The 27,770-nt window shown below is 47.8% G+C and overlaps 1 protein-coding gene across 6 annotated transcripts in view; it reads left to right on the top strand.

The window, feature by feature from the left end:
* Nucleotides 1-27,770, top strand: part of APOO (apolipoprotein O) — a 1,477,911-nt gene that overhangs the window by 290,278 nt on the left and 1,159,863 nt on the right. For all 6 annotated transcript variants that reach the window (XM_069637277.1, XM_069637272.1, XM_069637274.1 and 3 more), the window contains one exon: nucleotides 867-986. In XM_069637277.1, coding sequence (XP_069493378.1) covers nucleotides 867-986 — 120 coding nt within the window. The remainder of the gene's footprint in view (nucleotides 1-866; nucleotides 987-27,770) is intronic.

The following is a 27,770-nucleotide window of genomic DNA, read 5'->3' as shown; positions in this document are numbered from 1 at the left end:
GTTGCATGTAGCAATATCAGCTAAACTATGATAAATCCAACTTTCCAAGATAGTTTTTGATATCCATACCGAGGAATTATTTCAGATATATCACAAGAACAAGCCATTTTTAAGACACATATTGGGTCCTTACAAGTTGGGCGGTGCAGGATAAGTGCGGCTGTATTAACCTGCATTACCAAAAGCTGGAGGTAAATCCGCCGAATTTCTGCCCATTTTCGGCAGTAGTTCTGCTGAAAAAGCCCCATAGAGTCCAATGGTCTTTGAAAACAGGGATTTACTCAGTCATCACCACTTGTAATCTGGCGGTAATTCCGCTGGACCAAGTGGTGGTAACGGTAATTCCGTTCGGCGGTATTCTAGCGGATTTACAGCCGGCATACGGCCCAACTCTTAATTACCCCATAGTATTTGTTTCTAAAATTATCGTGAGCTTTCATGTGAAACCTATTCACCCTGCTAAGCTAGCTGATAAGGTACTGCATGATACAACAGCGAACCTGTCCGAGTAATTTCACAGCCCGAATATTCTGATTGAAATTACCGTTTGCCAAACCCTTCTTCACTGTGAAATGTGGCCTGTCATTTGACACCCACTAATGTGGATGTATCCCCCTTTGCTGACCGCTGCTGCCTACCTTTGTACAGGCATTGTACAAACACAGCCAGTATTGGTTTAGATCAGAATGATGTACTGTGATCACCTTTTTATTTACCTTTTAAGGCTATGAAAGGGGTTCCAATGCTGGACTACAGAGCTACTTGTCTAAATGGTTACGAGCTTACATTGGCACATTTTAATATTATTTTTGATTTGTCAACATCTGTTTTGTTTTTTAAACTACTTTTTTAAAACTTGTTTGCAGCTTTCCATGTACAGTAGTCCTGATATTGAGTCAACATATGTGGAGCACAAACCAAGTCCTTTGGAAGAGAACATTTCATTGCTGAGGCATTCCCTTACGCCCTGTACCAACTGGTGCCAGGTAACAGTTTTCTGCTGCAGATGTTCTCTTAATTCGTGGGTATTTTTTTGTGCAAACTCCACGGCAGGCATGTTGAATTTTAGGGCTTTAAAATCTGAAATGTCAGAGCCATGTTAAGCTGTAGCTCAACACGAGTCTCTGAGATAACCGTGAAGGAAGAGCATCCAGGGTTTGCATATGACCATTACTCATAAGCATCTAATAAAGTGTTGCTTCGATAAGAGGATTGGAAACTGACACAGGTTATTGTTGACGAAAATATTAATGCAAATCTGTGTTATAAAAAAGGGCGAATAATGGAACAAGACTTGCAGATGGGGTCTATTTCTAGTAAAATTGAAACTGTCTAAGAATCTTCATCAGTTTTTATCCCCTCTTACACTGCTTCTAATGTTCTTTATTATCTCCATACAGAAACAACGTTCCAAATGGATCAATCCGATTTATTTTGTTATAGAATAATACCATCAAATCTCATAAATGAATTACTTTAAAAACAATAATGAAATGGATTACAAATTGACACACGTTAACAGTATGATAACTCAGTATGATAAAACTACAAATGATGTGAAAGAATGAAACCAACATTTATCCTGGGTAACATTCTAAACAACACATTAATACTTTATGTGATTAATGTTAACAAAAGTATCCGTAAAGGGGTACCGTGTACAGGGCTCTCCATCATTAGTTAAGAAATATTCGTAAAACACTGAACATCTCTGTCTTCTGTACATATTGGGGGATCTATCGCTTTTGGATACCACAAGACTTCATCAAGTGGCCTGCCCACCACTGCCCTATCTATCCATCGCCAAATCTTGTCTGGGTTCCAGCTAAACCATTCTCGTATAACCCTTAACTGGGCTGCTTGCTAATATGTCTGGAAATTCAGGACCCGCATTCTTCCCACCCCCTACTGGAGCCGTCATGACTTTCCATGACACCCGTGGCCTTTTCCCTTGCCAGATGAAATTTCCCACCAATTTATTGAGGGTCTTAAAGAATTTCTAAAGGACCGCTAGGGGGAGAGCTTGGAAGTAATACACGACTCTGGGTAGGATTATCATTTTAATAGCATTGATTCGACCCAGCCAAGAGATATTAAAGGAATAGTGTGCTCAAAAATGTTATTGGGATAAAAAGATGGCCCATAATCAAAAATATATATAAAACATATTTTTAAACAAAGTCCCTATATAAAGTTTTGAGCAAATGAAGCTCAAACTCAAAAATTTGAAGCACTAGGAGGCATCCATTTTGTGAAATGGATGAGCCTCTTGTGCTGCTCTTTCGGCACTAATGAAGCAAAAGCCAGCCAGCTGTAATAAACAAAAGATACCACTGGGTGGCTTTTGCTTCATTGGTTCCGGAGACAAGAGAATGCAGGCAGGAAAGCTGCATCTAGGTAAGTGCTTATTTCTTTTTTTAAATAAGCACTGCAAATATAAAAGCTGCAGTTTTCTTTCTAAGTTTTCCAGGCTGGAGGAACCCAGAAAACTTAGAAAGAAAACCGCAGCTTTTAAAACGTTGTATTTATGTTTGCAGTGGCTTCAGCTTGGAGGCCCCTGGGGTCCAAGTTGAAGCTACCGCAAACATAAATACAAAGTTGTTGTATTTAAAACCGCAGCGGTTGTTAATAAAACTGTGTTGTGTTTCTGTCTGCAGCGGTTTTCACTTTGAGTCTCTTCGGCTCCCCCGGGGGATCCCAGGAGGCTCAAAGTGAATGCCGCTGCCACAGTATTTCTCACTACTCCGGCTTTCGCTTGGAGTCTCCTGGACTCCCCCAACCCTGAGGTATTTGTAAATGCCGCGGTATTTACGAATACAACAATGTTGTATTTCTGACTGCCGCGCCTTTTGCTTGGAGTCTCCTGGGCTCCTTCAGGGTTGGGGGAGCCCAGGAGACTCCACGCGAATGCCGCCGCAGTCAGAAATACAACATTCTTGTATTTATGATTTCCGTGGTTTTCCAACCACAGCAATCACAAATACAACAACGTTGTATTTGTAATTGCTGCATCTTTGCTTTTTGCCTTCATTTTATGTTTTCTGTGCTTCCCTGGGCTTGGGGAGCACCGAAAACGTAAAATGAAAGTGAAGGCAGCCTCCTCAGCTCATGTTGAGCTCTGCTCTGGCTGTATTAAGCAAAACCTCACAGTAGGGGGCTTTTTGCTGCTTGTTTAGTGCCGCCAGGGCAGAGCTTAACATGAGCTGAGGAGGCTGCCTAAAATGGAAAATGTATGCTCCCATGTAAACGCTTTGAGCCTCGTTTGCTCAAAAGTTTACATATGAACTTTCATTAAAAATATGTTTAATGTATGTTTTGGATTATTGCCCATCTTTTAAGGCAATAATATTTTTGAGCGCACTATTCCTTTAAGGGGGCCACGCTCATCCAGCCATATCTTTATCGATTCTAACAGATGAGGGTAATTTGCTTTGTACATATTAGACCCCCAAATATCGGAGGCTTCTATCTGCTTGCACAAATTGCCCATGATCTATTGGATCAGCGGTTGTGGGCCCATCCCCCTGTAGGATCATTAGTTCAAATTTTGGTTATTGATCTTCAGACCCGCCGCTTTGCCAAAATCCCCCAGATGTGATGTTAACCTTGGGAGTGAAACGTTCACGTCCGTCAGCATTACCAATAGGTTGTCCGCAAAGGCCGTTGCCTTATGCTCTTCCCCCTGAATGTGACCCCCCATCTCTTGTCTAATCTTGGCTAATGAGGGTTCAAGATATACCGCATACAGCACCAGGGACAACGGATAGCCCTGTGTGGTACCCTTGAATACCTGTATGTGCCCGTTTATGGCTAGCCTTATAACTGGTGATCCATAGCTGGCTTTAACCAGGTAGAGGAAACCCGAACTGAACTCCATAGCCTGCATGGTAAGAAATAAGAATGAACATCCTACGTGGTCGAAAGCCTTCTGTGCGTCCAGGCCAATACCCCCGCTGAGAGGCCGTTCTTATTTGTTTTTTCTATCAGGTGCCCATTCGCCTTATGTTATCAAACGTTTGTCTCTCCCAGATAAAGCCTGTTTGATCTTTGTGAATCAGCCCAGGTTTTTTTTGTCAAACCTAGAGGCTAATATTTTAGTAAAAATATTTGTGTCTACATTTATTAATGCCACATTGGGTTTTGTCTTTATTCGGTTTGGGGAAAAGAACCACTTTCGCCTCTTCCATGGATCGGGAGATGTGCCCCGAGGTGGTAAAGGAGTTAAAGAGAGATGTCATTGTCGGGACCAGGGTATCTTGAAATGCTTTATAAAACATTGCAGGGAATCCATCCGGGCCTGGGGCTTTGTTCGGTGGCAGGGATCTGATCGCAGCCTGAACCTCGTCCTCTGTGATCTCTCCCTTCAGGGTATCTCTTTTACTTTGATCTAATCTTTGCAACAGGCATGATCTTAGGTAGGCCTCTTGAAGGTCCCTGTCTGGGGATTCTGAGGAGTACAATGCAGAGTAGTACTCAGTAAAAGCCTGGAGTATCTCCTGTGATACAGAGGTTACATTTCCCCTAGATGTCTGCATTTGGAGTATCGTTCTAGCCGCGTCTTTTTTCCTTACTTGTAGAGTCGATCAGTCTTATTTGCTTGTACATAATATCGCTATCTCAAGAATAATAGCGGGGGGCGTGGCCAGCATGTGAGCAGCGAGGACGTGGGTCCCGACTGTTCCTGTGGATCGCCAAAACATCCTGCTAAACATCCTTCTTGGCCGGACAGATTCCTGCTAAAATACTCCCACAGTGACAGATTGGGATGGTGCACCCCCGACCGAAGTTGGAACCCTGACTCAAGCACCTTTCCCGATATACGCGACAGTATCTTTTCCCACAGGGCGCCAAGGCCCCGCCAAGATGGCCACCGCAACCCAGTAGCTGTAAGAAGAGGGACAGCACCACCTAAACAGCGGCCTGTGCCGGGAACAGGTGGTGGAGGAACGGGGGCGGGCACCTCCCCCGACCCATTGCTGGGGGAGCTTGGGGCACGGAGGCTCATGACAGACGCAAGCCCCCCTGGCCCTGGCCCGAGATTATGTGGATCGAGTGTGAGGACGCGGACCTTGGAAGGCGTCGGAACATTGACCCTGGACTGCAGTGGCTCCCCCACCCCCTTAAGGCGCAGCATCGATGGGTGGAATTGACCGCCGAAATAGACATCCCGAGCCCCCAGGTCAAATAAATAAATGGATACCATCTTGGCGGAAGTCTCCTTCCTCCACCACAACCTCCAGAAACTCTCATCCAGAACTGGAGAGGCGGAACAACGGATATCGGGGGGTGGAGGACAGCCTCGGAGGTGTGCACCGGCAACTAGCACAAGCAATGACTCGACTAAAAACATTGGAAGCACGAGTCGATGAGGGTGAGGGCAAATCGCGTCGCAACAATATCGGCATTCTTGGGTTGCCGGAATGATCTGAAGAACCTAGTGCCGAACTCTTCTTGGAACAATGGCTGGCGGATCTCTTTGCACCCAGAACCTTTTCAAATTTCTTTTCCATAGAACGCGCACACCAGATACCGGTAGGGAAGGTGATCCCGGGAGCGCCCCCAAGAACGATAATTGCTAAGCTTCTTAACTATTGAGACAGGGACGCAATTTTGCAAATGGCCCGAACGAAAGGAACCGTTACTTACAACGGTGCACAGATTGCTTTTTTTCCAGACTACACCCTTGAAGTTCAAAAAGCCAGACAGTCATTTGAACACCTGAAGAAAAAGCTCCACTCCATGAATGTAAAATATGGATTACTCTTTCCGGCCCAGTTGAGGATTCAGCACCACGGTACCACAGTACATTTCACTGATCCGCAGGAAGCCTGGAAGTGGGCCGAAAACCATATCGAAGGAGATTGGATGAGAAACGGCCTGGCCCCCGGAAGAAGACCACAAGCCCGACCAAATCGGGATAGACCCGCTAGACAACCCACACCGGAGCCACAGGACAACCCTTGAGAAGACGTAGATCCTTAACATCCAAAATCTGATACCCAATGTGCACATAGCCAAACATGGGCCGATCCGTGTCTTTTGTAGGGGAGCCTCTCTGACTATGGGACGTCAGCAAAACATGAAAGGTGTAATGGAGCAACGCGGGTCTCGAACTCGCAGAGAGGGATCCGTGACCGCACCCCACCTTCGCCAAGAAGACCTGCTTTCGGCAGCCACCATGAACCCACCCAACTGAACGCTCGACTTACGCTTTAATAGTCTATTCGGCTGGGGACAGAAACAGTTTACTAGTTAATTGCACTGGCAATGTAATCATTTAGGTTGTCAGTGAAGTTCAGGCGACAGATATTTCATGTTGAGGAGGAGTATGGGGAATTTACAATGTTTACAATGTTTTTTTTTTCGCAGTTTTTGTTGTTTATATGTTGTTCTACAGTTGCCGGGTACTTATACAGCTAACCGATCACACGACTTGCCACGTGCTGTCCTAATACACCCCCGCCATATCCAACACCTCCACACTATTACTGCTCCTGGGTCACACAAGGTCCATGAACCCGGCACGATACATTCTGCACTAACCCGACCACCGCCGACTGAACGCCCCAGATCCCTCAAGCTGATGAAATGGAACGTGAACGCGATCAAACGGCGTCTTGTCACGCAGTTCCTGAATAGACGCTCCCCTGATATTACCCTGATAACCGAGACACATCTGGCAGGGACCAATTGCACCTTCTTTCATAGAACCAACTACAGATCTGCACTACATGAGGGGTACACAATGGGGTCCAGAGGGACTCTGATCCTGATACGTAAACGCATTCCATTTGTGCCGATAACAGTAGAACAAGACCCCAGGGGCCGCTACGTGATGACACTTGGTACACTCTGTGGGGAAACAATAGCAATTGCTTCAGTGTACTCACCACCGGGACTGGGGAAGGAACTACTAGATGAACTAACTACCCTCATTGCCAAACATCATCCTGACATGTGGATCCTGGGGGGCGACTTCAACGATGTCATGTGCAATACTATGGACCGTACACATATCAGATACCGCAACCCAAACACCCCAACCAAATTAGCCAGGTCTGTGTCAGCCCTGGGTCTCCATGATGTGTGGAGAGATCTCCACCCCGGAACCAAAGGTTACTCGTTCCATTCGGGGGCCCAAGGCTCCCTGTCCAGACTAGACTATCTCTTCCTCCTGACCACCAACGTACACAGGGTAAAGACCGCAGAACTGCTCCCCCGAGGCATCTCGGACCACTCATCGTTAATGTTGGTACTGAGTATGCAGGGTATAGTTCCCCCCAAAACATGGAGGTTGAATGGTTACTATCTGGGCTTCCCTGATCTTATTGATCGCCTCACTGAGACAACTAACAAATATTTCGAAATAAATGATAATACGGTCGATAGTCCGGTAACGATGTGGGAGGCCTACAAAACGGTGCTAAGGGGAGAGATAATCACCTGGACGATAAATAAAAAGAAAGAGCGGCCCCAGAAGTTCTCGGAGGCTGAGGCAGAAATAGGCCAGTGCGAGAATAGGTATGTTGTTGATCCTTGTCCGGAGACTCTTAGATCCCTTAAGAACGCCAGAGAGCGGCTCCAGAACATTGAGCTAGATAACGCCAAACAAGCCCACTGGGAGTCCAGGGCATTGGTCTACGAATATGGCGACAAAGCGGGCAAAATGCTGGCCTGGCTAGAGAGAAGAGACGAGGGTCAACGCCATGTCAGGGAGATCATTACCCCACAGAACGAGAAGTGGAAATCAGATCGCGAAATAGCAGATGCCTTTGTTAACTTCTACACTGCCGTGTATAGCACCCCGACAACTCCACTGAACTGCTCACTCCTAGATGATATTACACGACCGTGCTTATCGGAACAGCAGAAAACACAATTGGATTCTGATCTCGCGGAATCAGAGATCACCGAAGCCATAGCCCAACTACAATCTGGGAAGACACCGGACCCCAACGGATTCCCCGTCGAAACCTGGAAGAAACTGGATGGGGAAAAATCCCCCCCCCCCCACCCTCCATAAAATGTTCCTCCGGGCCTGAGAACAAGGCACCCTACCACCAGACCTATGCAAAGCCACAATAGTTATTCCCAAACCAGACAAACCACCTGAGCGCTGTGCCTCGTACAGGCCTATCTTGATGATCAACAGCGAACCCCAGATCTTGGCTAAACTTTTAGCCAACCGGCTGCAATCGGTCATTTCCTCTCTAGTCCACCCAGACCAATGCCGCATCATGCCGCATAAATCAACACAAATAAACATAAGGCGGTTCCATCTGCTGCTAGAGCGAGCCCCCATCATAGATACGCCGCTTGCCCTATTAGCGATCGACTTTGAGAAGGCATTTAATTCGGTCTGGTGGGACAGCCTTTGGTAAACCATGCAACGAATGGGATTTGGGGGACACCTTTCTGAGCTGTATACAACTGCTCTACACAAAACCACAGGCATAGCCTTCAGAGCCTTTCCCCTTTGGCAAAGGAACACGACAGGGATGCCCCCTTTTCCCCCCTCCTCTTCGCCCTTGCGATTGAAGTGCTTGCTTTGTGCCTTCGTCAGAGCAAGGCATGGACAGGATTTAGATGGCCGGTGGGACACGAGGACAGAACGTCACTGTACGGCAATGAATCATTAGTGTATTTGGGAGACCCAACCCGAACCTGTCCTGTGGTAACACGGATTCTCATTCGCTTTGGTGAGTTTAGTGGGCTGAAAATCAACTGGAGAAAATCTACCCTATTCCCGATAAAAGGCAGAACTGTTCCCCAACACTGCCCATATAAAATAGAAGAACACGACTTCCGGTACTTGGGGATTCACATATCTATAGACCAAACAAGCTACATAACCCACAATCTCAAACCCATGATAGACCGTTTCACTAGCTACGTTCTCACTGGAGACTCCTCCCCTTGACACTTATGGGCAGAGCCGCCCTCTTTAAGATGATGACCCTGCCCAGATTCCTATACTTCCTCCAAAACGCCCCGCTTGTAATCCCAGAGTCCGAAATTGCCCGACTTGGGGGCCTCCTTAGAGAACTGATATGGGGAGGGGGACAGCCCCGCATTGCATTAACCACCCTGCAGAGATCGATTTGGGAAGGAGGTATAGGAGTGCCCCGTCTCCAGACATATTACTGGGCATCGCAAATGGCGGTGGTCAATGACCTGCTTCATGGGGATCGGGAACTGCCGCACATAAGAGCCGAACTTGCTGCTATTCATGACACAGACCTGCTACATCTGCTTTACCTCCCCCTTCCAAGATCCCCACTGCAGAAAATTGCAGCGCATATTGTGATGATTTGGAGGCAGGCACATACTTTTGTAGGTTGGAAGGACAAAATAACCACCATGCAACCTCTATGACATAACAGCAATCTGGTAGAAATGGGGAAGCTTAGACCGTGGTCCACATGGGAGGAGGCCGGGATCACAAAAATCGGGGATATCCTGGCAGATGGGAAAATGGCCTCCTTTGAGACCCTACGACAGAGATTCCAAATCCCAACAACCGAACAATACCACTACATACAGTTAACTCATGCCTTGAAAACACACATCCCAACTGACTCTACCGTGCCTGAGAGCACGCCCATAGAGCGCAATATATTTCCGGCATACATCCCCACTAAATGCACTTCCGTATTATATAATGCCATATCCTCCTTTGCCACCCCTGATCTCACGTGTCTTAAAACTAAATGGGCGAAGGATGTGGGCACTATAGACCCCGAAGATTGGATTCAAATCTTAATGCCCCCCCCCCCCCCGGGAGATTACGATCTCTTCCAGAATCCGCCTAGAACAGTTGAAAATTCTACATCGAATGTATTATCCTAGAATGATACTGTACGGATAGAAGTGAGCTTCAAGCCCAAACTGTCTCAGGTGCGGGGGTGAGGAGGAAACTTTTATACACATCCTCTGGGAGTGCCCCCGAGTTCAGGGTTTCTGGAGTGAGTGTTGCACTGAATTAACCAGGATACTGGCCCGCAATATACTCCTAGATCCGAGGATACTGTTATTGGGGAAACCTGATGAAAATGTTACCAATAAATGGGAGGGATTGCTTTTATCTACGGCGATGGGATTAATGAAACAGAATATTGCACAAAAATGGGGTGCCCCAGACCCTCCGACACTGGACCAATGGACTGCTGATATGGACACATGTGCAATGTTGGAACATCGGATTTACAACACTAGAGGCTGCCCCAATAAAGCCTCCAAAGTGTTGGGGAAATGGGAAGACCGAGAGACCCCTTGACTCCCGGTATATAGGGGATTTAGCTGAGTAGCAAACGTATGTACTTACACGTATGACCTTTGTAACTGGAGACATGATCAAGTCGTGTGTACAAGGTTGGGGAAACGTTTGTTTTGAGTTTGATTTATTGTGCTTGTTGTTAAAACCAATAAAACATATATTATGAAAAAAAAAGAATAATAGCAATCTTTCCGCCTGTTTAATCTATACGGTATTAGTTGACCATTTGTGGTGCCTATATTCCTTCGCTAGTGATACCCCCTTATCCGTTTGCATTCTTACCATCACCCCCATTAAGCGTTGTTCTAAGTCTTCTTGTAATTCTTTTTTCCGTTTGTCTTCCAATGCTTTCTTTGCTTTGAGTTCCCTCTGTATGATTGCTCTAAAAGCATCCCATACTACCTGTTCCTGCAGTGCCAGGGTCTTATTTCTTTCAAAGTATTCTCTGAGGTATCCGGTAATTCATTACAAATCACTTTGTGTCTCAGCAGATGTTGGGGTAATTGCCATTGCCCCATCACTGCCACGCGCCACTCTCCCATTGGAATTCCAGCAGCAAGGGAGCATGATCCGACAAGGTTATGGGCCCCAATTTCATGTTCCGTACCTGACCAAGCAGTTTGACAGACACCCAGATATAATCAATCCTTGAGAATGTTTGGTGCACATGGGAGAAAAACGTATACCCTTTGGCACCTCGACCAGAGTTAACCAGTTCATGCTGGCCCGCAAGCTTTGAGTCGGGGCCTTGCTTGTGGGGGTCATGCCAGCGCTTCTAGCCGCCTTTTGGTGCCATGCCATATTAAAGTCCCCTGTAACTATGAGCTGTCCCACCATATAATGCTCCAACTTTTCCATCACCGACCGCAAGAACCCATCCTGTGCCGTATTAGGGCCGTACACCGTGGCGATTGTAAGCAAATTGCCTCATCATTGAATGTGGGCAAAAAGGAATCTGCCTTCTTTGTCTCCCTTCATCCCTTTTATTCTCAGGTCTGCTAGGTCTCTGAACACTATAAGGGCCTCTCGCATTTTACCCTTCTCATTCGCTTGCAGCACATGGGGGTAGCCTCTTCAATTTGTTCTCGTCTTTCAAACAGATGTGGGTCTCCTGGAAAGTCACTATTTCAGGTTTCGCCTTTTACAAGAGACCATCTACCTTCCGCCTTTTAGTAGGTGTATTCAACCACCTGACGTTAAGTGAGAATAAGTGAATCCCCTTTTTGCTACCCATCCCCCTTTTTGCCCTGTATGTTCCGGACTTGCAGCGATCCCCTTCCCTCTCGAACCCCCTTCCTTCTCTTGTCCCCCCCCCTCCGGCTAAACTCGGCCCACCTTCCTCCTCCCATGTTCTCAGCCATGGGGGCCGAGTCTCGTTTAACACCCGGAGAACAAAAGTGTGGGTCGAGCAGTTCCCATACCCTCCCCTGGTTCCAAGTACCATAACTATCCCTCCCACTGCCCCGATCGATCCCCCTTTATCTAGGAGCCTCCCCCCCCAAGATTGATGTTTCACCTCGTTGGGTCAGCCCCTGTCATATCGTGGTCCCCGAGCATGACTTTATTCTTAAACTTTCATTCAAGTTGGAGACTTCCGCCGTTGACCTTGAGGACCAAGTGGTGGTTTTAATTGTGTCTTAGACTCTCCTTCTCGCCTCCATTACCAAGGCTTCTCTTGGAGCCGTTTGTGAATAGGCCTCCTGGGCCGCCTCTGTGTGTTTCACCCCCTTCTTCCTCGATGTTCAGGATCTTGAGCCCTTCCTCCAGCATGGTGATACAAGTGCCCCTCCCACGTGAAGACCATCCCAAATGGAAAGGTCCATCTATATTGAATCTGGGCTTGGTACAGTGCCCTAGCCACCGGGCCCATTTGCCTCCTCTTCGCCAATGTGGTTTTGGCCAGAACTTGGAAAAGCTGAATTTTGATGCTGTTGACTTTTATAGGGGTCGCTTTCCTCGCATCTTGTAGGAATACCTCCTTTTGATTGTATCTTTGCAGCACCATTACCACTTCTCTCGGTCTGGCGCTTGGTTCAGCTCTTATTAGGCCCATCCGATTAATTCTGTCAATGTGAATCTCCCCCTCTGCCTCTATGGCCAGTAGAACTTGGAACACCTGTTGCATTGTCTCTCGGAGGTCGCGGTCGTTCACGCTTTCAGGTAATCCCTTGACCCTAATGTTCGCCCTTCTTGAGCAATTCTCAAGGTCTTCGGTTTGGAGCTCAAGATTGTGTGTGGCGACTGCTAACTGGTCCACCAGTGTGTCTATCTTGCGAGTATCCTTAGTTAATTCTTAGGTGGCATTTTCATTTGTGGTAACTCTGTCTCCTAGTTCTGCAATATCCCCTTTAATTTCCTGCACGGATTGGACTAGTTCAGTTCGAACTAGGCTCGACTGTGTTTGCAGCGTTTCTGTAATTTGGTCACTAAACGCTTTGAAGCATTGTTGGAGCACTTCACCCGGGACCACTTGCCCCTGTAATTGAACTGTGTACTCCTCCATCCCTGGCTGGTCTGTCTGAGTCTGATCATCCTCCATCGATGTCTCTCCTTCTTTCCGCCACAATTTCTGGAGGGCTCCATCTTGTTTCTTCAACATTTTGGCCGCAAGTGCCCCTTCCTAAAGTTCCTTGGGTTTGTTCCACGACATTGGTGGGGTGTTGCCAATGCCAGTCAGTTTCTTGCCCTAGACCACTTCTCCCATGGGGGCCTTTAGATAGCCCCTCTGTCTCCCAGGTGGATCCGATTCGCTGCTCCTGCCTCTGGAAGCCGCTGACTCACTCTAATCCCTAATTCGCTATGTCACTCTTCTTCTCTGCTTCTGGACTGTTGATCCTGGGGCGTTCTGTCTGCCATTCGCACTGTGGCGCTTACCAGTGCCCACAGGAGGGGTATGCTTACAATATGCAGGGGATGCGCACCTTTGCCTTCCACGCTGTAAGGATTTGCAAGTATTCTTAAAGTATAAGGGCTATCAGCCCCTGTGGTGACTTGCAGACGGTGGGCGCTGTGCTGATGGACTGGTCTTATATGGGCTCCCGATACCAATGTTCTTGGCCCTTATTTCTCAGCCCCAATTTTCTGGGGCCAAATCACAATATTCTGTGTGCGGTATTGCACACCTTGACAGTTTGCACTGGCAGACTCTCAGCTGCCTTTTGGCATTAAGTTGTCCTTTTCTCTGGTCCCTGGAGATTGTATTCTCGGGTCCCAGCTGGTCCTAATCTGCTTCCAGTCCCCCGGGTGAGGCAATGTCACCACTCTAAAATATTTCTGATGCAGAGTAGTGATTTTTATAGTAGGCGCAGTGCTTGCTCTGTATTTACTTTGGTGCTACTGTCCGGAGAAGCCAGGGATATATTGAAGCAAAAAGGGTTCCTCCTACTGTTAGGTTCTGCGCTCAATGTCTTCTGCTACGGATCTTCTTGGTAGGGTCCCGGGCACGCTATGCCTGTTAGATGACGCTCGATCCCCTCCTCACTGGTATCCTCTGGTGCCTTTAAAATATCCAGTGCCCACAGGGTGCGCCCGATTGCCAGCCTGTATATTATGGGAGGCCCGAAGTGTCACTGTGTTGGAGACCCTGGTCCGCCCACCGCCATGGCCAGGGGCCTGCCATCCTCAGATTGGGGGCTCTCCCGTGGGCAATGTCACCACACTAGAATCTACCTAGTGCAAGGTGATGGTTATTGTGGCAGGTGCAGTGCTTGCTCCGTGTTCGCTTTGGTGCTGATGTGGTCAGGAGTATATCAGTGTGGCCAGGCTCCCATCTCGCTTTGGGATCAGCGCTCGATGTCTCCCACCATAGATATTTTCTGTGTCGTCCCAGGCCCTTTCACCTACCAGTTGGCACATGTTCTCCTCCTTACTTGTGCCTTTCAGATGCCTGGGGCTATCCGGTGCCCGGAGGGTGCGTCTGCTCGCTTGCCCGTGTGTCGTGGGAGGCCTGGTGTGTCACTGTGCTCAAGTCCCGGGTCCATATACTGCCAGGGCCCGGGCCCCGCCGGCTGCCGATTGGAACTTCTTCTCGCTGCCTTGGTCTTGCGCCATGACCAGGGAACGGCTGATCGGCGGGCCTTTCCTGGTTTCCTCCTGAGTTGTGCCCATGTCAGGTATGGTCTTACTGCAATTCCATCTGGTGCTTGGCACCAAACCAACTCATCCCTCACGCTGGCACTACTGGACGTTCTCTTCCCGCTCCACACTCCTCCTTTTTCCGCAATTAACTTGGGCCGCTGCTAACCGTCGCAGTAGCAGACCTTTCTCCAGGGATTCTCGCAGCTTTAACGCCCCCTGAAGCGGGGGGGGGGTTCTTGTCTCTTTTTGCACCTTTATTTCGGACCGCCGGATGGGAGCGCGCTCCTCAGTGTTATGGTCACGGCAGCCATCTTGGAATCCTGGAGCACATTTTTTATATCTGATGGGACTTATCCTTCAGACTTCTGTCTTCAGACAGCGTCTTTGAAGGAGTGGATGTGGGAGATTTAGATGCTGACCGACCTAAGGTGATTTTAGCCTTTCTCTCTTTCAAGGCCTTGCTGGTCATAGACTGACACGACCCACAGGCGTCTACCTAAAGCTCCTCACCAAAGCACTAGAGGCATATTCTGTGCGGATCTGTGATCAACATCGTCCTCTCAAAGTCTGCCCACCTCTTGTGCCCCGTCTTCTGAGTAGACATACTCAAAGATTTAGTAAACTACAAAATAGAAATTCGCTGAGGCAAATCGAACCGTCTGAAGCGTGCAGTGCATGCAGAAAAACAGAACTGAGGTAATGGGCACAGTGGATGCTATTTATACCCACATCGACGTCAAAAACGAGTGTGAGGATGGAAGCCACAAAGAGAATTCCAGTCGACAACGCACAGCGCCCTCTGCTGTCAAGATTTTCCGAAGTTGAAAGCAGAAAATCGGTATATCAAAGATGAGAAATACATGGGAGGGCACAATCCATTAGAAATAGTCCATTGCCTGGGCGTTTGATTTCCTCCGTACAAACAGCCCCATAAAACTGAATGTAAAAAGTTGCCCAACATGCCTGCTTCTCGGCACTACAGCCACTCCACCTAACTCCATGACGCAACATCTCCTCATTCCGCTCTCTGAAACAGTTTGCACATTTTCATCACATGTCAATAACACAGCACAAATACTTACCACCCATGAATTAGGCACCAGTGCTTCAACAAGAGGAGGGATGAATGCAAATTGTGTTTTAAATTTTGATTTAGAGGCCCTGGCATGTTACTATTTTACTAACTAACCTAGAGACAGCTATAATGAAAATAAACCATAAATGAACAAGCCTATGCAGGCATTTATATGTACAAAGGTATTATCCCCAACAGCCTGCCTTGCAAAGATTATTCTCCTTTTTTTAGGAACCCTCTTTGCAAGCACCGTCCGTTAAATGGATTTACAAAACTTGTGTAAATCCTGCCACTTGATCCTGCCATTGTGTGCTGTGAGTTGTGTGCAGGAGTCTGCTGGCAAGCTCTCTCCTCCCCGCTCATTGCTTGTCTCGGCCCTCCCTCCCACTGCATTTCCACAGCCATTCAATTGAATCTACTTAACTGAATTACAAAACTTTTGTAAATCCATTGAACGGATGGTGCTTGCAAAGATTATTGTCCTTTTAAAATGGAAAACAATCCTTGCAAGCACTGCACGTTAAATGGATTTACAAAACATTTGTAAATACTCTATTGAACTGACGTTGCTTGCAAGGAATATTTGACTTTTAAAAAGGAACATAATCCTTGCAAGCACCGTCCATTAAAACTTGTTAAAACAAAAGCAGTAACACACAAGATTTTCTTACCAGAGTCCACACGCCAGGGCTGAGGAGTCCAAGGTGGCAATGGCGCTACCGGAGCAGAAGAGGATTGCATCAAGTGAGGCAAGTATGATGCTCCACTTCATCAATTCAGCTTTTGGCCAATCATAAGAATGAGAAGGAAACAGCCAATCATTGTTTTGGAATTGGACCCGCGGCAGCCAAGCAGTGCGTTGTCCAAGCGCAGTGTGTCATTCCCAGTTCTTGGAGCCCCATCAAGCTCCCCCATCAAGCTCCATTTTGGGGAAAACGTAAGGCAGCCAAACGGCCCAGTGGGACAGGGGCGGGTTGGGCCACAGGTCTAGACGGAGTGCCGCTCCGGCAAGACCTTTTCTGCCGGAGCGGAGCTCCACCTTGTTCCAGGTCAAATACTCCCCTGGTTGAGATGAAATATTGCTTGCTTCTTGTTATGGGGGACGTCTTTGGCATCCAACCGACACCCATGGGTGCTGACCATGCGGATCCTTGCCACCTTGCTTGCACGAGGGCCCCACGGCATCATGACCTACAGGCCCGTGCTCGCACAGTGTGGGCTTGCAGGCGTAAATGAGAGACGGACTCTGTCATTCCTCTTTGGGAGTCTGCAGCCGTTCTGATGCATGTGCCTGCAGGGTCTCCTTTTTATTAGCTTGGGCCAGGACTCAGTCATGGCCCATCTTAAAAGGGCAATACACTTGGGAGGAACACACATTGTTAAAGGGGCAATACACATAGGAGGGTCCCACACCACACTTTTTACATTATGACAAAGGGGACGTTTTGGTTGATTTTACACCCCTCGAACTCCCTCCCCAAAAAAACCAATCAAATGTGTAGTTTTTAATGTAATTGCAAGTGTAAGGAAGGCATGGGATCAAAGCAAGACAGACACAAGTGATCACAGTAAAAAGGTGTGTATTAAACTGTAAAATGGGTGAGATAAATGCCTCATCTAAATCTAAGATGGAGCAAGCTACGACCATCTAATAATAATGCTGTAATCAAATATAAAGGGCCTATACTAAAATAAACAATTGCTAATCCTTAACGCTATGTTACAAAATAGTGTGGGGTAATGTTCACAAGAAAAGAAAGAAGTGTTCGCAAAATGATAAGTCAGGTTGTTATGGTCGGGGTCCCCCTTCCCCACGTTTTTAGTACGGGACAATGCGGGACTCTTGAGCACAGCACACCACTGGGCTACTCTGGCACAAGCTTACAGTTCCTTTTCTCTATATCGGGGCCTTCTGCTTTCAAGTCTCTCCTCATGCAAAGTCTCTTGCTTTAGAGGGCCTGATATGCCAAAAAAACAAAACAAACAGTTCCTTCTGGTACTCTTCACCCTTGGATCCCCCTCAGCCGGGCTCTGATCCTTGTTGTCAGCATTAGCCTTTCAAGGTACTTACCAGTTTAAACAGATGCTTCAGAAGGGCGATAAAGTCTTGCTGGGTCACTCTGTAATTCTATGGCAAGTGCGTGCTTCACAATATCACAGTTCGTACGGTTTTCCACTCAGCTGGGTGCAAACGCCAGTTTCACAATTCCCTCAGTCGAGTTCACACTTTCCACAGTTCACAATTTGTACAACCTGGCAAGGACTTTCGATTGTATAAGGTGTTTGGCTTGACCCTTGTATGACCACCTTGACAACTCCCGGCGGCCTTCTCTGTGGCATCTTGGTACTTGTGGTTGCACTATCTTTCAGTTCAATGCTTTCCTTGTTCAGTAGAGGGGTACTAGCCAGAGACCTTGGACTGAGCGCCCACGTGGCGCTGGACCACTCTATCTCTGGTACCAAGTTTGTTCACAAAAGACATCTCTCTCTTAATCTTCTTAATGTTGCCACTTCAACCTTGAGTCTAACAGAGTCTGGCACACTATTGGGTTCTTCCGACTCACCAGCTGTGCTGAACTTGTTGATGTTTCTCTTGCCGCTTGAGTCAAGGACAGTACCATGGTGGCAACCTCCTCTCCCCCGCCCATCGTTGCGGGGGGGGGGTTCCATGTATCGCTGGCATCCGTCGCACCCTTCACCAGCTGTGATTCCCAGTCTTGTGTTTCTTTTGTCGGAGGCTTTGCGGGACTGGGTTAAAAGGGATAAGGGAAACTCCCTCCTTGACGTTGTTTCACATTTTGCCACCTTTCTCTGTTTGAAATGCTGTCCTGGAATAGATGCTTCCTCGTGCATTTGGCCTTGCTCAGAGTGTGCTCTGCTTTTTTTCCCAGAGGGGAAGGCAAAGGGCAGTCAGGGCTGTGTGTGTAGTTGTCGGCAATCGCCTGACTCTGCTTGACCCTTGTGTTGGGACATGTCTGGTAAACGGCTCTGGTATTAGTCCGTTGTCGTTCACGGTGTTAGAAAGTGTTTGTGGTGGAAGGGGGGGTGAAAGGGTAGAGTTTCTAAGTATCCGACTGGCCACGATGGGGGAAAAGGTGTCACAAGGAAGGGGATACCGCATCATACCTTTCGGTGTCCCACTTCCACTCCCCAATGACCCCCCTTCCAGGTGATCCTCCCACACTGGTCCGCCACCAGGAACTGGATCCAACAGCAGTGGCCGTGTCCTGCCCACCTGGATGGCAGATCCCCGGGGACTAGCTGGTGAGACACCTTCAGGTTTCTCAAGTCAACAGAAGTACCCTGATAAGGATATCCGCATGAATACAGAAGAATGTGCATTCATGCACTGCAACTGGTGTGGGCGGGATGGGGGTTGAGGGAACCGCTCCTTCGTATGTGCTTGATTTCAATATGTTTTAAGAGTTGATTGCTTTGTAATCTACTTCATTTGCAGTTAAACACATGCATTATTTCTCTAGCACGTTATAAACATTTACACTGCTGGATGGCAGTCTGCAAGCACAATCAACATATGAGTTTGTGCTTCAAATATCTCCCAAGTGAAAGGGAACAAACACATTTCATGCAGGGAGAAAATGTTGTGTGCCTTTCACTTGAGGGCAGTCAGGGACGATGTTCCAACTGGCTAGACAGTGTTTTTTGCAGCAATGTTTGTTGAACAACGTGTATTTCAAACAGTGTTTTGGCACTGGAGTAACCATTGAATGCTCGACTTCCTGCCTGACAATTCCTGTACCTGCAAGTGAACTCGTGTTATTTGTTCACTGTTGGCGGCGGTGGAACGCTAGGTCCGGAATGGACCTAGAACATGAAACCACCAGCAATACAGGGATCTGCACACCAACTATGACCATGTTTACTCAAGAACAGGATAGAAACAGCAACAGGACAGTGTCTAAAACCAATCATAGTATTGCTGCACTCAACACTCCAGTCCCAAAGGCTCCAGGTACCTGTGTGTGCAAGTTTAAACAATAGTGCTGAATGAAAGGGTTCGGGTCCGCCCATGTAGCCACTCTAAAGATGTCCTTTATGGAGACCCCCCGGACCCCTGCTCTCTGCCCAAAAAAGCCAGCACATCTCTGGTAGACCTCCCTTGGACTTCTTGAGGGGAGGAGGAGGGAGACCTAAGGACACATAGGCAAGGGAGATGGCATCTCTAAGCCAGCGACTGATGGCAGGCATTGCCGTCTTTCGTCCATGAAGAATTGATTTCGGAGGAATCTTGGATGGAAGACCTAGTCTCCTGCCTAAAAGACGCTAGTGGACTCAATACCTCCCCTAAAGTTGAGTTTGATATTCCTGATATACATTCTCACCTGAATGCAGCCTATAGGACTTGTAAGGGTGCAGTAGGAGGAGACTGACACGCATGCAGCATAAGATAGATTTTTATTTAAGATAAAAACAATGAGAAAACCTCCCTTTCCCTATATCTGAGGAGCTTCCCTGCCTCAACTAAAAGTGCAAATGGGTCTGTCAGGCTTTCGTTGCAACTTAAGAGTCCACCGTCCTGTGTCAAATGTCCCTAACACTTATAACTAATAACTGATATACATATCACTAAAGTTGTACCATATAACTATATAAATACAAATTATTACCAATGTTCTTGTTCCAGGAGAATGACTCCCTCCTCCTGGATGGAACAGTGCTGTTTGCAAGTCTCTCGCCAGGAGGAATGACTCCCTTCCTCTAAAAAAATAATTGATGGCATTGCATCAAAAGTTAATTATTTCTTCCCTCCAGGGGAAATGACTCCCTTCCCCTCGATCACTGGTTTGATCCTCCTTGTAAACTCAATTGCCAGGAGAATGACTCCCTTCTCCTGATGTCTGGCTCTCCGTGCTTCTCCCCACACAAAGCCAGGGGGAATGACTCCCTTCCCCTTGTCCTTCTTTTCACGATTTCATAATGCCGGGGGAATGACTGCATTCCCCTGGCCTTCCTTGGTTTTGTTCTCACATTCTCTTGGCTTTTACTTTCACAGTGCATACCACCAGGGGGAAGGACTCTCTTCCCCAGGCCTTTTCGTGATTTTACTTTCACAGTTCACAATGTCAGGAAAAATGCCTCCCTTCCCCTGGCCTTTATCACAGTTCAAAATGCCAGCCAGAATGTCTGCCGTCCCCTGGCCTTTCCCATCTAAAAACCTGTTGATGCAGGTCCCAGACCTGGATTTCTTTAGGGCTTTGTTTGAGCAGACCTGGTTCACTCTCCTGCCAGGTACTTTCATATGGCCAATTGCTTAAGATATTGTCTGTTGGTATATTTGGGTCCAAGACCCCGGCTTTGAGGTTCCTCTTACTCCTTTCTTCGATCCAGCCCATGGATCTTCAGGGACTGTCGGTTCTTCACTGTCGGTCGTGTGCTTCTCCAACCTCTTGTTCGGCTTCTCGCATGCTTGTGCTGCTTCCGCAGCGGCTCCGCAGCGGTTCTCTCTGGGCCGGATGAGTGTTTTACAACAACCGTGCAGTCGGGTTACCTGCTTCCACCAAGACCTCTGCTCTTCCAGTTCCTTGGTCTGCCCAAGCATGGCAGACCGGATAGGGACGTCTTCGCTTCTTCGCACACATCTCGGTCAGCAGCAGCCTCTCTTCCATGCTGGACTTCCTCCAGACTCGCAGATCATCCTGTGGCGTGGGGGAGGGGGGTCTGACAACCTGGCAAGTCCTTATTTGCTTTTTATAATGAATGGGCAACAACAACTAGCATAGCCATTCAAGTTCTCCTGAGGACTCTCTGTCACTCCGCACTTCCTCCTCCTCATCCCAGTACTTGCTAAGTTAGCTCCTGTCAGGTGATCCCTACTCTTCCTCGTCTCAGTAGGTGTGTATCTCTGTCTCACAAACTGTCATGAAGGTGTGTAACATGGAGCTGGGATATAAGGGATATGAGGATGTCTGGAAGGTGGTTGTGGGGTCAGAATACTGCATTCTCTTAAGATGTTTTCTCTGATCCCCAGAGGAGGCTGAGGGAGTCTTTCCCCATGAGATCCTCCCGTTGAGTGCCACCCCCAGGCGGACTATCGGGTAGCACCCTGGCCTCGCTGGCCTCATGAGAAAGGGCTCCCCCTCGGCTAGAAGTGACAACATCTTGGGATTCATCACAGACTGTAATGAACAGGGGCATCTAGTATTTTCGATGGGGTCGCCCTGCGAAAGACATTACCCAATGGTCATCCTAGAGAAGGGTCCTCCTAAAGAGCCTGTGCTGCCTTTTCATACACCACTAAAGAACCCACTCATGTAACACTGAAAAAAAACAGATGCCATCCTGCAGTAAATAAGGAGATGGTAAAAGAAATACAAACAACCTGATTTTTCTTATCTAAACATCCTACAACAGAAATCTTGGTGGTGCACGCTGCTACTTCAACATCCAAAGCTGCAGCTTATTCTACCATCCCTCCAGATAGGGATGAGAAGTGTTATTATGCCCTTGCGAAATTTTAGCCATCAACACATTGCACGCGTTAGCCAAGTACATCTATGCGTTGTGGAATGTCATTGCACAAGCAGCTGCAAATTTTCCAGAAGCAGAAATGGGAGAGGGAATTAACTATGCTAATTAACTATGCTATTAATGATGGGAAAGAAGCGTCCTGTGAATCCCTACAATCTGGACTGGATGCATCAGTCTGTGTAGGCAGATGTATGGGATCTAGCGCTATTGTCGGGCGCGTTACATGGTACGCAAATCTGGTTTTGCCCTCGATGTCCAGTCAAGATTCCTGGATATGCTCCTTGATGGGTATATTGGCTCCAAGGCAGACAATAGCCTGGAAAAGCTGCAGGCTTCTAAGGCTTCAGCAAAGTCTTTAGGGTCCGCTATCTGCCAACCACAAGAACATTACAGAACTGCACAGTACTACTCTTCCCTCAATCAAAGAGGAAGAGATCAGGCTGTACAAATACAAGGGCAAAGAAGATTTGCCTGCTCCCCAAGAAGTTGCGGAGGAAAGAGTGCCCAGGCAGCAACCCCCTCCTTGCTCTCAGCCACAGCCCCAAAACCTTGCTGAGCACTTTTCCCACAAGACCCCGGTGGCAGGCAGATTGACCCACTAGCTGCAAGAATGGTGCACCATTACTTTAGATGCATGGGCATTACAAACAGTTGCCCAAGGATACTGTCTCCCATTCCGAAAGAGGCCTCCATATTGTTTCCCGAGCAAATATTTCTCTGGTATTTAGATCTGCTCCTCTTACAGGAGATTCTTTCACTGTTGGAGAAAAGTGCAGTGTAAAAGGTACCTGTAGCAGAACTGAGTACTTCTTTTGGGCTCACATCCGCCTCTGAGGGTCTTTACCAAGATGATGGCAGTAAGTCTGAGGGGAGGGATTCACATCTTTCCCTATCTAGACGACTGGCTGATAAGAGCTCATTCTCTCGAACAGGCTCTGGACCATCTCAACAACACCTGCCACTCCCTCCACAAGCTGGGCTTCTCCCTTAACTTCAAGAAGTTCAAGGTGCCCCCTTCTCAGAAGCTTCAATTTATTGGTGCTGTCCCGGACTCTTCATCAGGGAAGACTTTGCCTCCCGAGTTGAGGACTCAATGTATATTGCAAATAGTAATTAGATTTCAAAAAGCCAAATATCTGCTAGCATTCGACTTTGAGGTTGCTGGGCCTCATGGCATCCTGCAGTTATCCCCCCTGAGGATGAGGTTTCTCCAGTCGTTCCTGCGATTCCAGTGGTCACAGTTTTCAGTCAGGATGACCGACCTTCTTCAGGTCCTGAGTATGATAGCACAGGATCTCCTGTGGTGGGACTGCAAGGAGAAAGTGATGATCGGGGAACTTTTCTGGCAGCCCTGGTCAGAGATGACTGTAGTCACGGATGCTTATCTCATGGGATGGGGAGCACAAATGAGCGATCTGACGATGAGCCGACTTTGGTCCCCTGCAGAATCAACATTACACATAAACCCGTTAGAACTGAGGGCGATCAGACTGGCTCTGATAGCCTTTTTGCCTTCCATCCAGGGAAAGAACGTCCAGATAATGACGGACAACACGGTGGCCATGCATTACCTCAACAAAAGCGGAGGTGTAGGGTTACTACCCCTGTGCACGGAGGCAATGCACCTCTGGTTTTGAGCTTTAGGAAATGGGATCTCTCTGTCTGCTCAACTAGCTGGGAAACAAAATACAACTGAGGAAGTTCTGAGCAGGCCGAGCACCATCTCCCACGAGTGGGATGTGGCTGAGGAAGTCCTTCTAGAGATATTTGCCCTTTGGGGAACCCCTAAAGGTGATCTGCTCACACTCAGGATCAACAGGAAGTGAGACCTATTGCCCTGCAGAGAATTTCCTCAGAGAGAAGCTCTGGGAGACTCATTCGTAGTGGCCTAGAAATGTCCACTCCTGTACGAATTTCCACCAGTCCCCATCATCCCTCAAGTCATCAGGAGGTGGGGGAAGTTCGGGAAATCAATGATCCTGATTGCTCCGGATGGAGCCAGGCAGACGTGGTACTTAGAACTTCTGCCCACCATTCTGTCTTCCCCTGAGAGCGGATCTACGCTTGCAGGAGGTAGGACGTCGTCTTCGCCCAGGAATCAAAATGCTGAACCTACACGCCTGGTTTCCCAAAGTTTGGGACTCTCCGGTAGAAGTTATGGAGGTATTTCTTTCAGCTAGAAGATCAGCTGCTTTATAGATAAGATATATATACTTTCTCTTGCAATACAACTGCAGTGCTTTCTTTTTTACTGCACCTAGCCCATCAGGGGTTGAAGGTGGCTACTGTTAAGGGATACTTTGCGGTGTTATCAATATTCAAATGCACACCAGAGCAAGGCTCTTATTTTAAGATGGCCTTTAGTAATCCAAATCCTGAAAGGACTAACTTTCCCGCCGGTCCCTTTTCTGGTTCCGCCCTGGGATTGGAACCCGATTCTTACAATCTTGATGGGAGCACCATTTGAGCCGCTTCTTTTCCTTTCCTCTCATGCTACTAACGTCTAAAACCATCTTTTTAGTGACATGAGGAACTCATGGTGGCAACAGTAAAGACAGACACAAGTGATCACAGTTCAAGGGTGTTTATTAAACTGTATGCTGGTTGGAGAAATGCCTAATCTAAACCCAAATTTAACATGGGAGCAAGCGTTGACCATCAAATGAAAGCCCGCGGAGGAGTTAAGGGCACGGCTGTTTTCTGCTGTTCGGCTGGGCATACTCTGCATGTACTTGTACTTGCCTTAGACTTACTTCAATTGTGCCTGTCATCTGCTCAGAAGACCCGCTCCAACTCGCATCAGTCTGTGTCATGATCTCTGCTTCCAAAAGGTCAGGGTTTTCCCAACTCCCTTGGAAGCAGATCCATAACCCAGGTTCCGACTGCCAACCAGTCCCAATTGGGACCTTTTGGACCCAGTCCTGGCGCCAGTGGCACCAGGCTCATAAATATGCCCAGTCCCAGCACTGGAAGCGCCGGGCTCATAATGCTTGGGTGGATTTACCTGCAGCAGACCATGCTGCTTACTTGCCTGCCAGTTGAGCCTCTGATCCTCTTCTGTTTGGAACTACTTTTCCTGTTGGGTGGGGCAGGAGCCACTCCCTAGATTCAGAACACTGGAACTCTTCTGGAAAGCAGGAACTCTTTTCTTACCTAGGCGTGGCTGTGGAAGGAGACACCTAAGCACTACAGGAGGCTATTTAAACCACACCCGATGGATGAATCTTGCTTTGTGTTATTCTGCATCCTCTGCAGCAGAACGCTCATCGTGTCTTCTGCATCTGATCCTGGACCTAAGGAAAAAGGCTTACCATCCTGAATCCAGTCTTCAGCAACACCTATAAAGACAAGAAAGAACAGGTTAGCATTACGGTCTTCAGTGACAGCTCTTCACTTACCTGGTCCATCGGCTGTCACCAACGCCTCGGGCTGCATTCCGGCATCTGAAAGACAAAGGCTTACCTACTCTTTGTGCGCTCCGGAGTGCTTCACACTGCATTCCGGCATCTGAAAGACAAAAGCTTACCAACTCTTCGCACGCTCCGGAGGCCTTCGGCGCTGCATCCCGCATCTGAAAGACAAAACAAGGTGCGTTTAAAGACATTGGGGAACTTTAATACTCACGTGCCATTACTCCTTTCCACATCTAACCCAGTGGGTATTCCGGCACCCTGCAGCCGCTCCGAACTTGTACCTGCAAAATAAAAAGACAGTTAGAGCGCATCGTGAAGCAGGCAACAAGCTCTTACTTACGTGCTTCCAGGCGCTTCTATTCATCACACGGGCTCCATCTTCAACTCACTTCAGCCCGTCATCCGCCATCGCCGGAACCCTGCAAAACAAGAAACATCATTACTAAAGACTTTAAAGACATTAGAATTACTCGAAACTTACCGTTCGTGCAGTAAACGACGGACAGCAGTCCTCTGAAGTCAAGAGCCTGTTCCCCTTATCCAGTGAAGAAACTGGTTACAGCACCCTGCCCCGAGGCAGATGGAGAGCACGGCGTTCACTTACCTAAGACATCTTACCCTTCGAGTCAGACATACAGTGCACAGAGGTCCAGCCCAAAGAGCCAGCCGTGTGTTACACATCACCTTTGAAGATACGGTATACGCCCAGTCAAGACCGGCGCCTCTACGGGAATCAGGTGAGCGTTACAGTCTGCTGGCTGGAGCCGACAGCAGTTGAAGCGAGCAGGTCCATCTGAGCTCTTTGGGCCATCACGTGACATGCGTCACGTGACTATCTTGGTCACACCTACAGGAAGCACCATTCAAAAGCAGAACAGCGCGACCCTCGCAGCGTGAAGACTGCGGAGGAGTTAAGGGCGCGGCTGTTTTCTGCTGTTCGGCTGGGCATACTCTGCATGTACTTGTACTTGCATAGACTTACTTCAATTGTGCCTGTCATCTGCTCAGAAGACCCGTTCCAACTTGCATCAGTCTGCCGGCTGGAGCCGACAGCAGTTGAAGCGAGCAGGTCCATCCGAGCTCTTTGGGCTATCACTTGACACGCGTCACGTGACTATCTTGAGCCACACCTACAGGAAGCACCATTCTAAAGCAGAACAGTGCGATCCGCCCACAGAGGAGTTAAAGGGGCGGCTGTTTTCTGCTATTCGGCTCGGGTCGGCAGGATCGGCGGTAAGTACTTGTTAGCCCAATATACGTTCTTTACTAAGCCATTCCAAATCCCAATTCATTTCTTCCCTCCTTGTCAATCCTAATTACTAATGGAACCAACAAAGCCACAAACCCGATTACAAGGTAACTAGAGGAATCGGTAGCAATGACAAATCAAAGTACTAATCCTACAGAGCCACAAAGAAAGCAAACATGCAAATCAACCACCAAGCCAGTTAAAATGGTTGAAATGACAAGTGCACACCGCCCAACAATCAATGTAAAAAGTGATGATAGGTCCACCCTTTCACTCTACGCAGTTCCAACTGAAGAAATAGTGCACTCGGATGCGTAAGTGCTGCACTCAGCTCAAATCCACCCACAATCAATAACCATGAAATCACAGAGGACGATTCGGACCCCTTCTGTGCCCGAGACTGACTCACTTTCAGCTCAACAAAAGACCTTCCTTTCTCCCCAAAACCTGCCCACTCCCTTTCCTCAGACGTTGAAAAACTCAATTGTTACAGAATGACCTGCCTCGGAGAAGCAAGAGAACAAGCAATGTACAATGCCTAAACTTTCTTCTGATGTATTTCTCGACTCAATACCCCCTGATAGCTCAAAACAACCTTGCCTCCCATCAAGACAACCACGACAATCAATTGAAATAGTACCGATATATGGGGCTGAATACTCTTGTTTCACTCCATCCCTGCAAGAGCGAGTAAGAGCAGCCAAACAACAATGGCAATCGACATACTATCCCACAGACTCGTTCGATTGTGAAAAAACCAAGCCATTGTCGGTTTGCATTGCGCGTCTCTCTCTTGACATAACAGAGATAGATGCGATCATGGACTCTCAGGAGAAAAGAGCTGACATTTTTGGGGTTGCCTCTAACCCTATCCCAATTCAAAAGATTAACACAACTACACCAATTGCATCTAAAAGACCTCAGGTGTCCCTAAAATGTTCTCCAAATTCACCTCATGTTACATTGCCTGAGCCTCATACCAAAGAAGTATCAGAGGTTGAATAATTTGCTTCACGCAAAATTTCTGAAATAGTGAATAACACACCTGAAAATCCAGACAGATTGCCCACTACGATGCTTGAGCTCCAGAACGCACTAGTAGCAGTGCTATCAGTAGCCATGATACCCTTCCTCAAAATCCAAGAAGCCATGGTCGATTCAACGAAAGACCAAGCAACCCTGCTAGCCATC

The sequence above is a fragment of the Ambystoma mexicanum genome, chromosome 7p (assembly GCF_040938575.1).
Source record: "Ambystoma mexicanum isolate Mex_15411 chromosome 7p, UKY_AmexF1_1, whole genome shotgun sequence".
Taxonomy (NCBI): domain Eukaryota; kingdom Metazoa; phylum Chordata; class Amphibia; order Caudata; family Ambystomatidae; genus Ambystoma; species Ambystoma mexicanum.
This window is presented reverse-complemented; position numbering and strand designations above follow the sequence as displayed.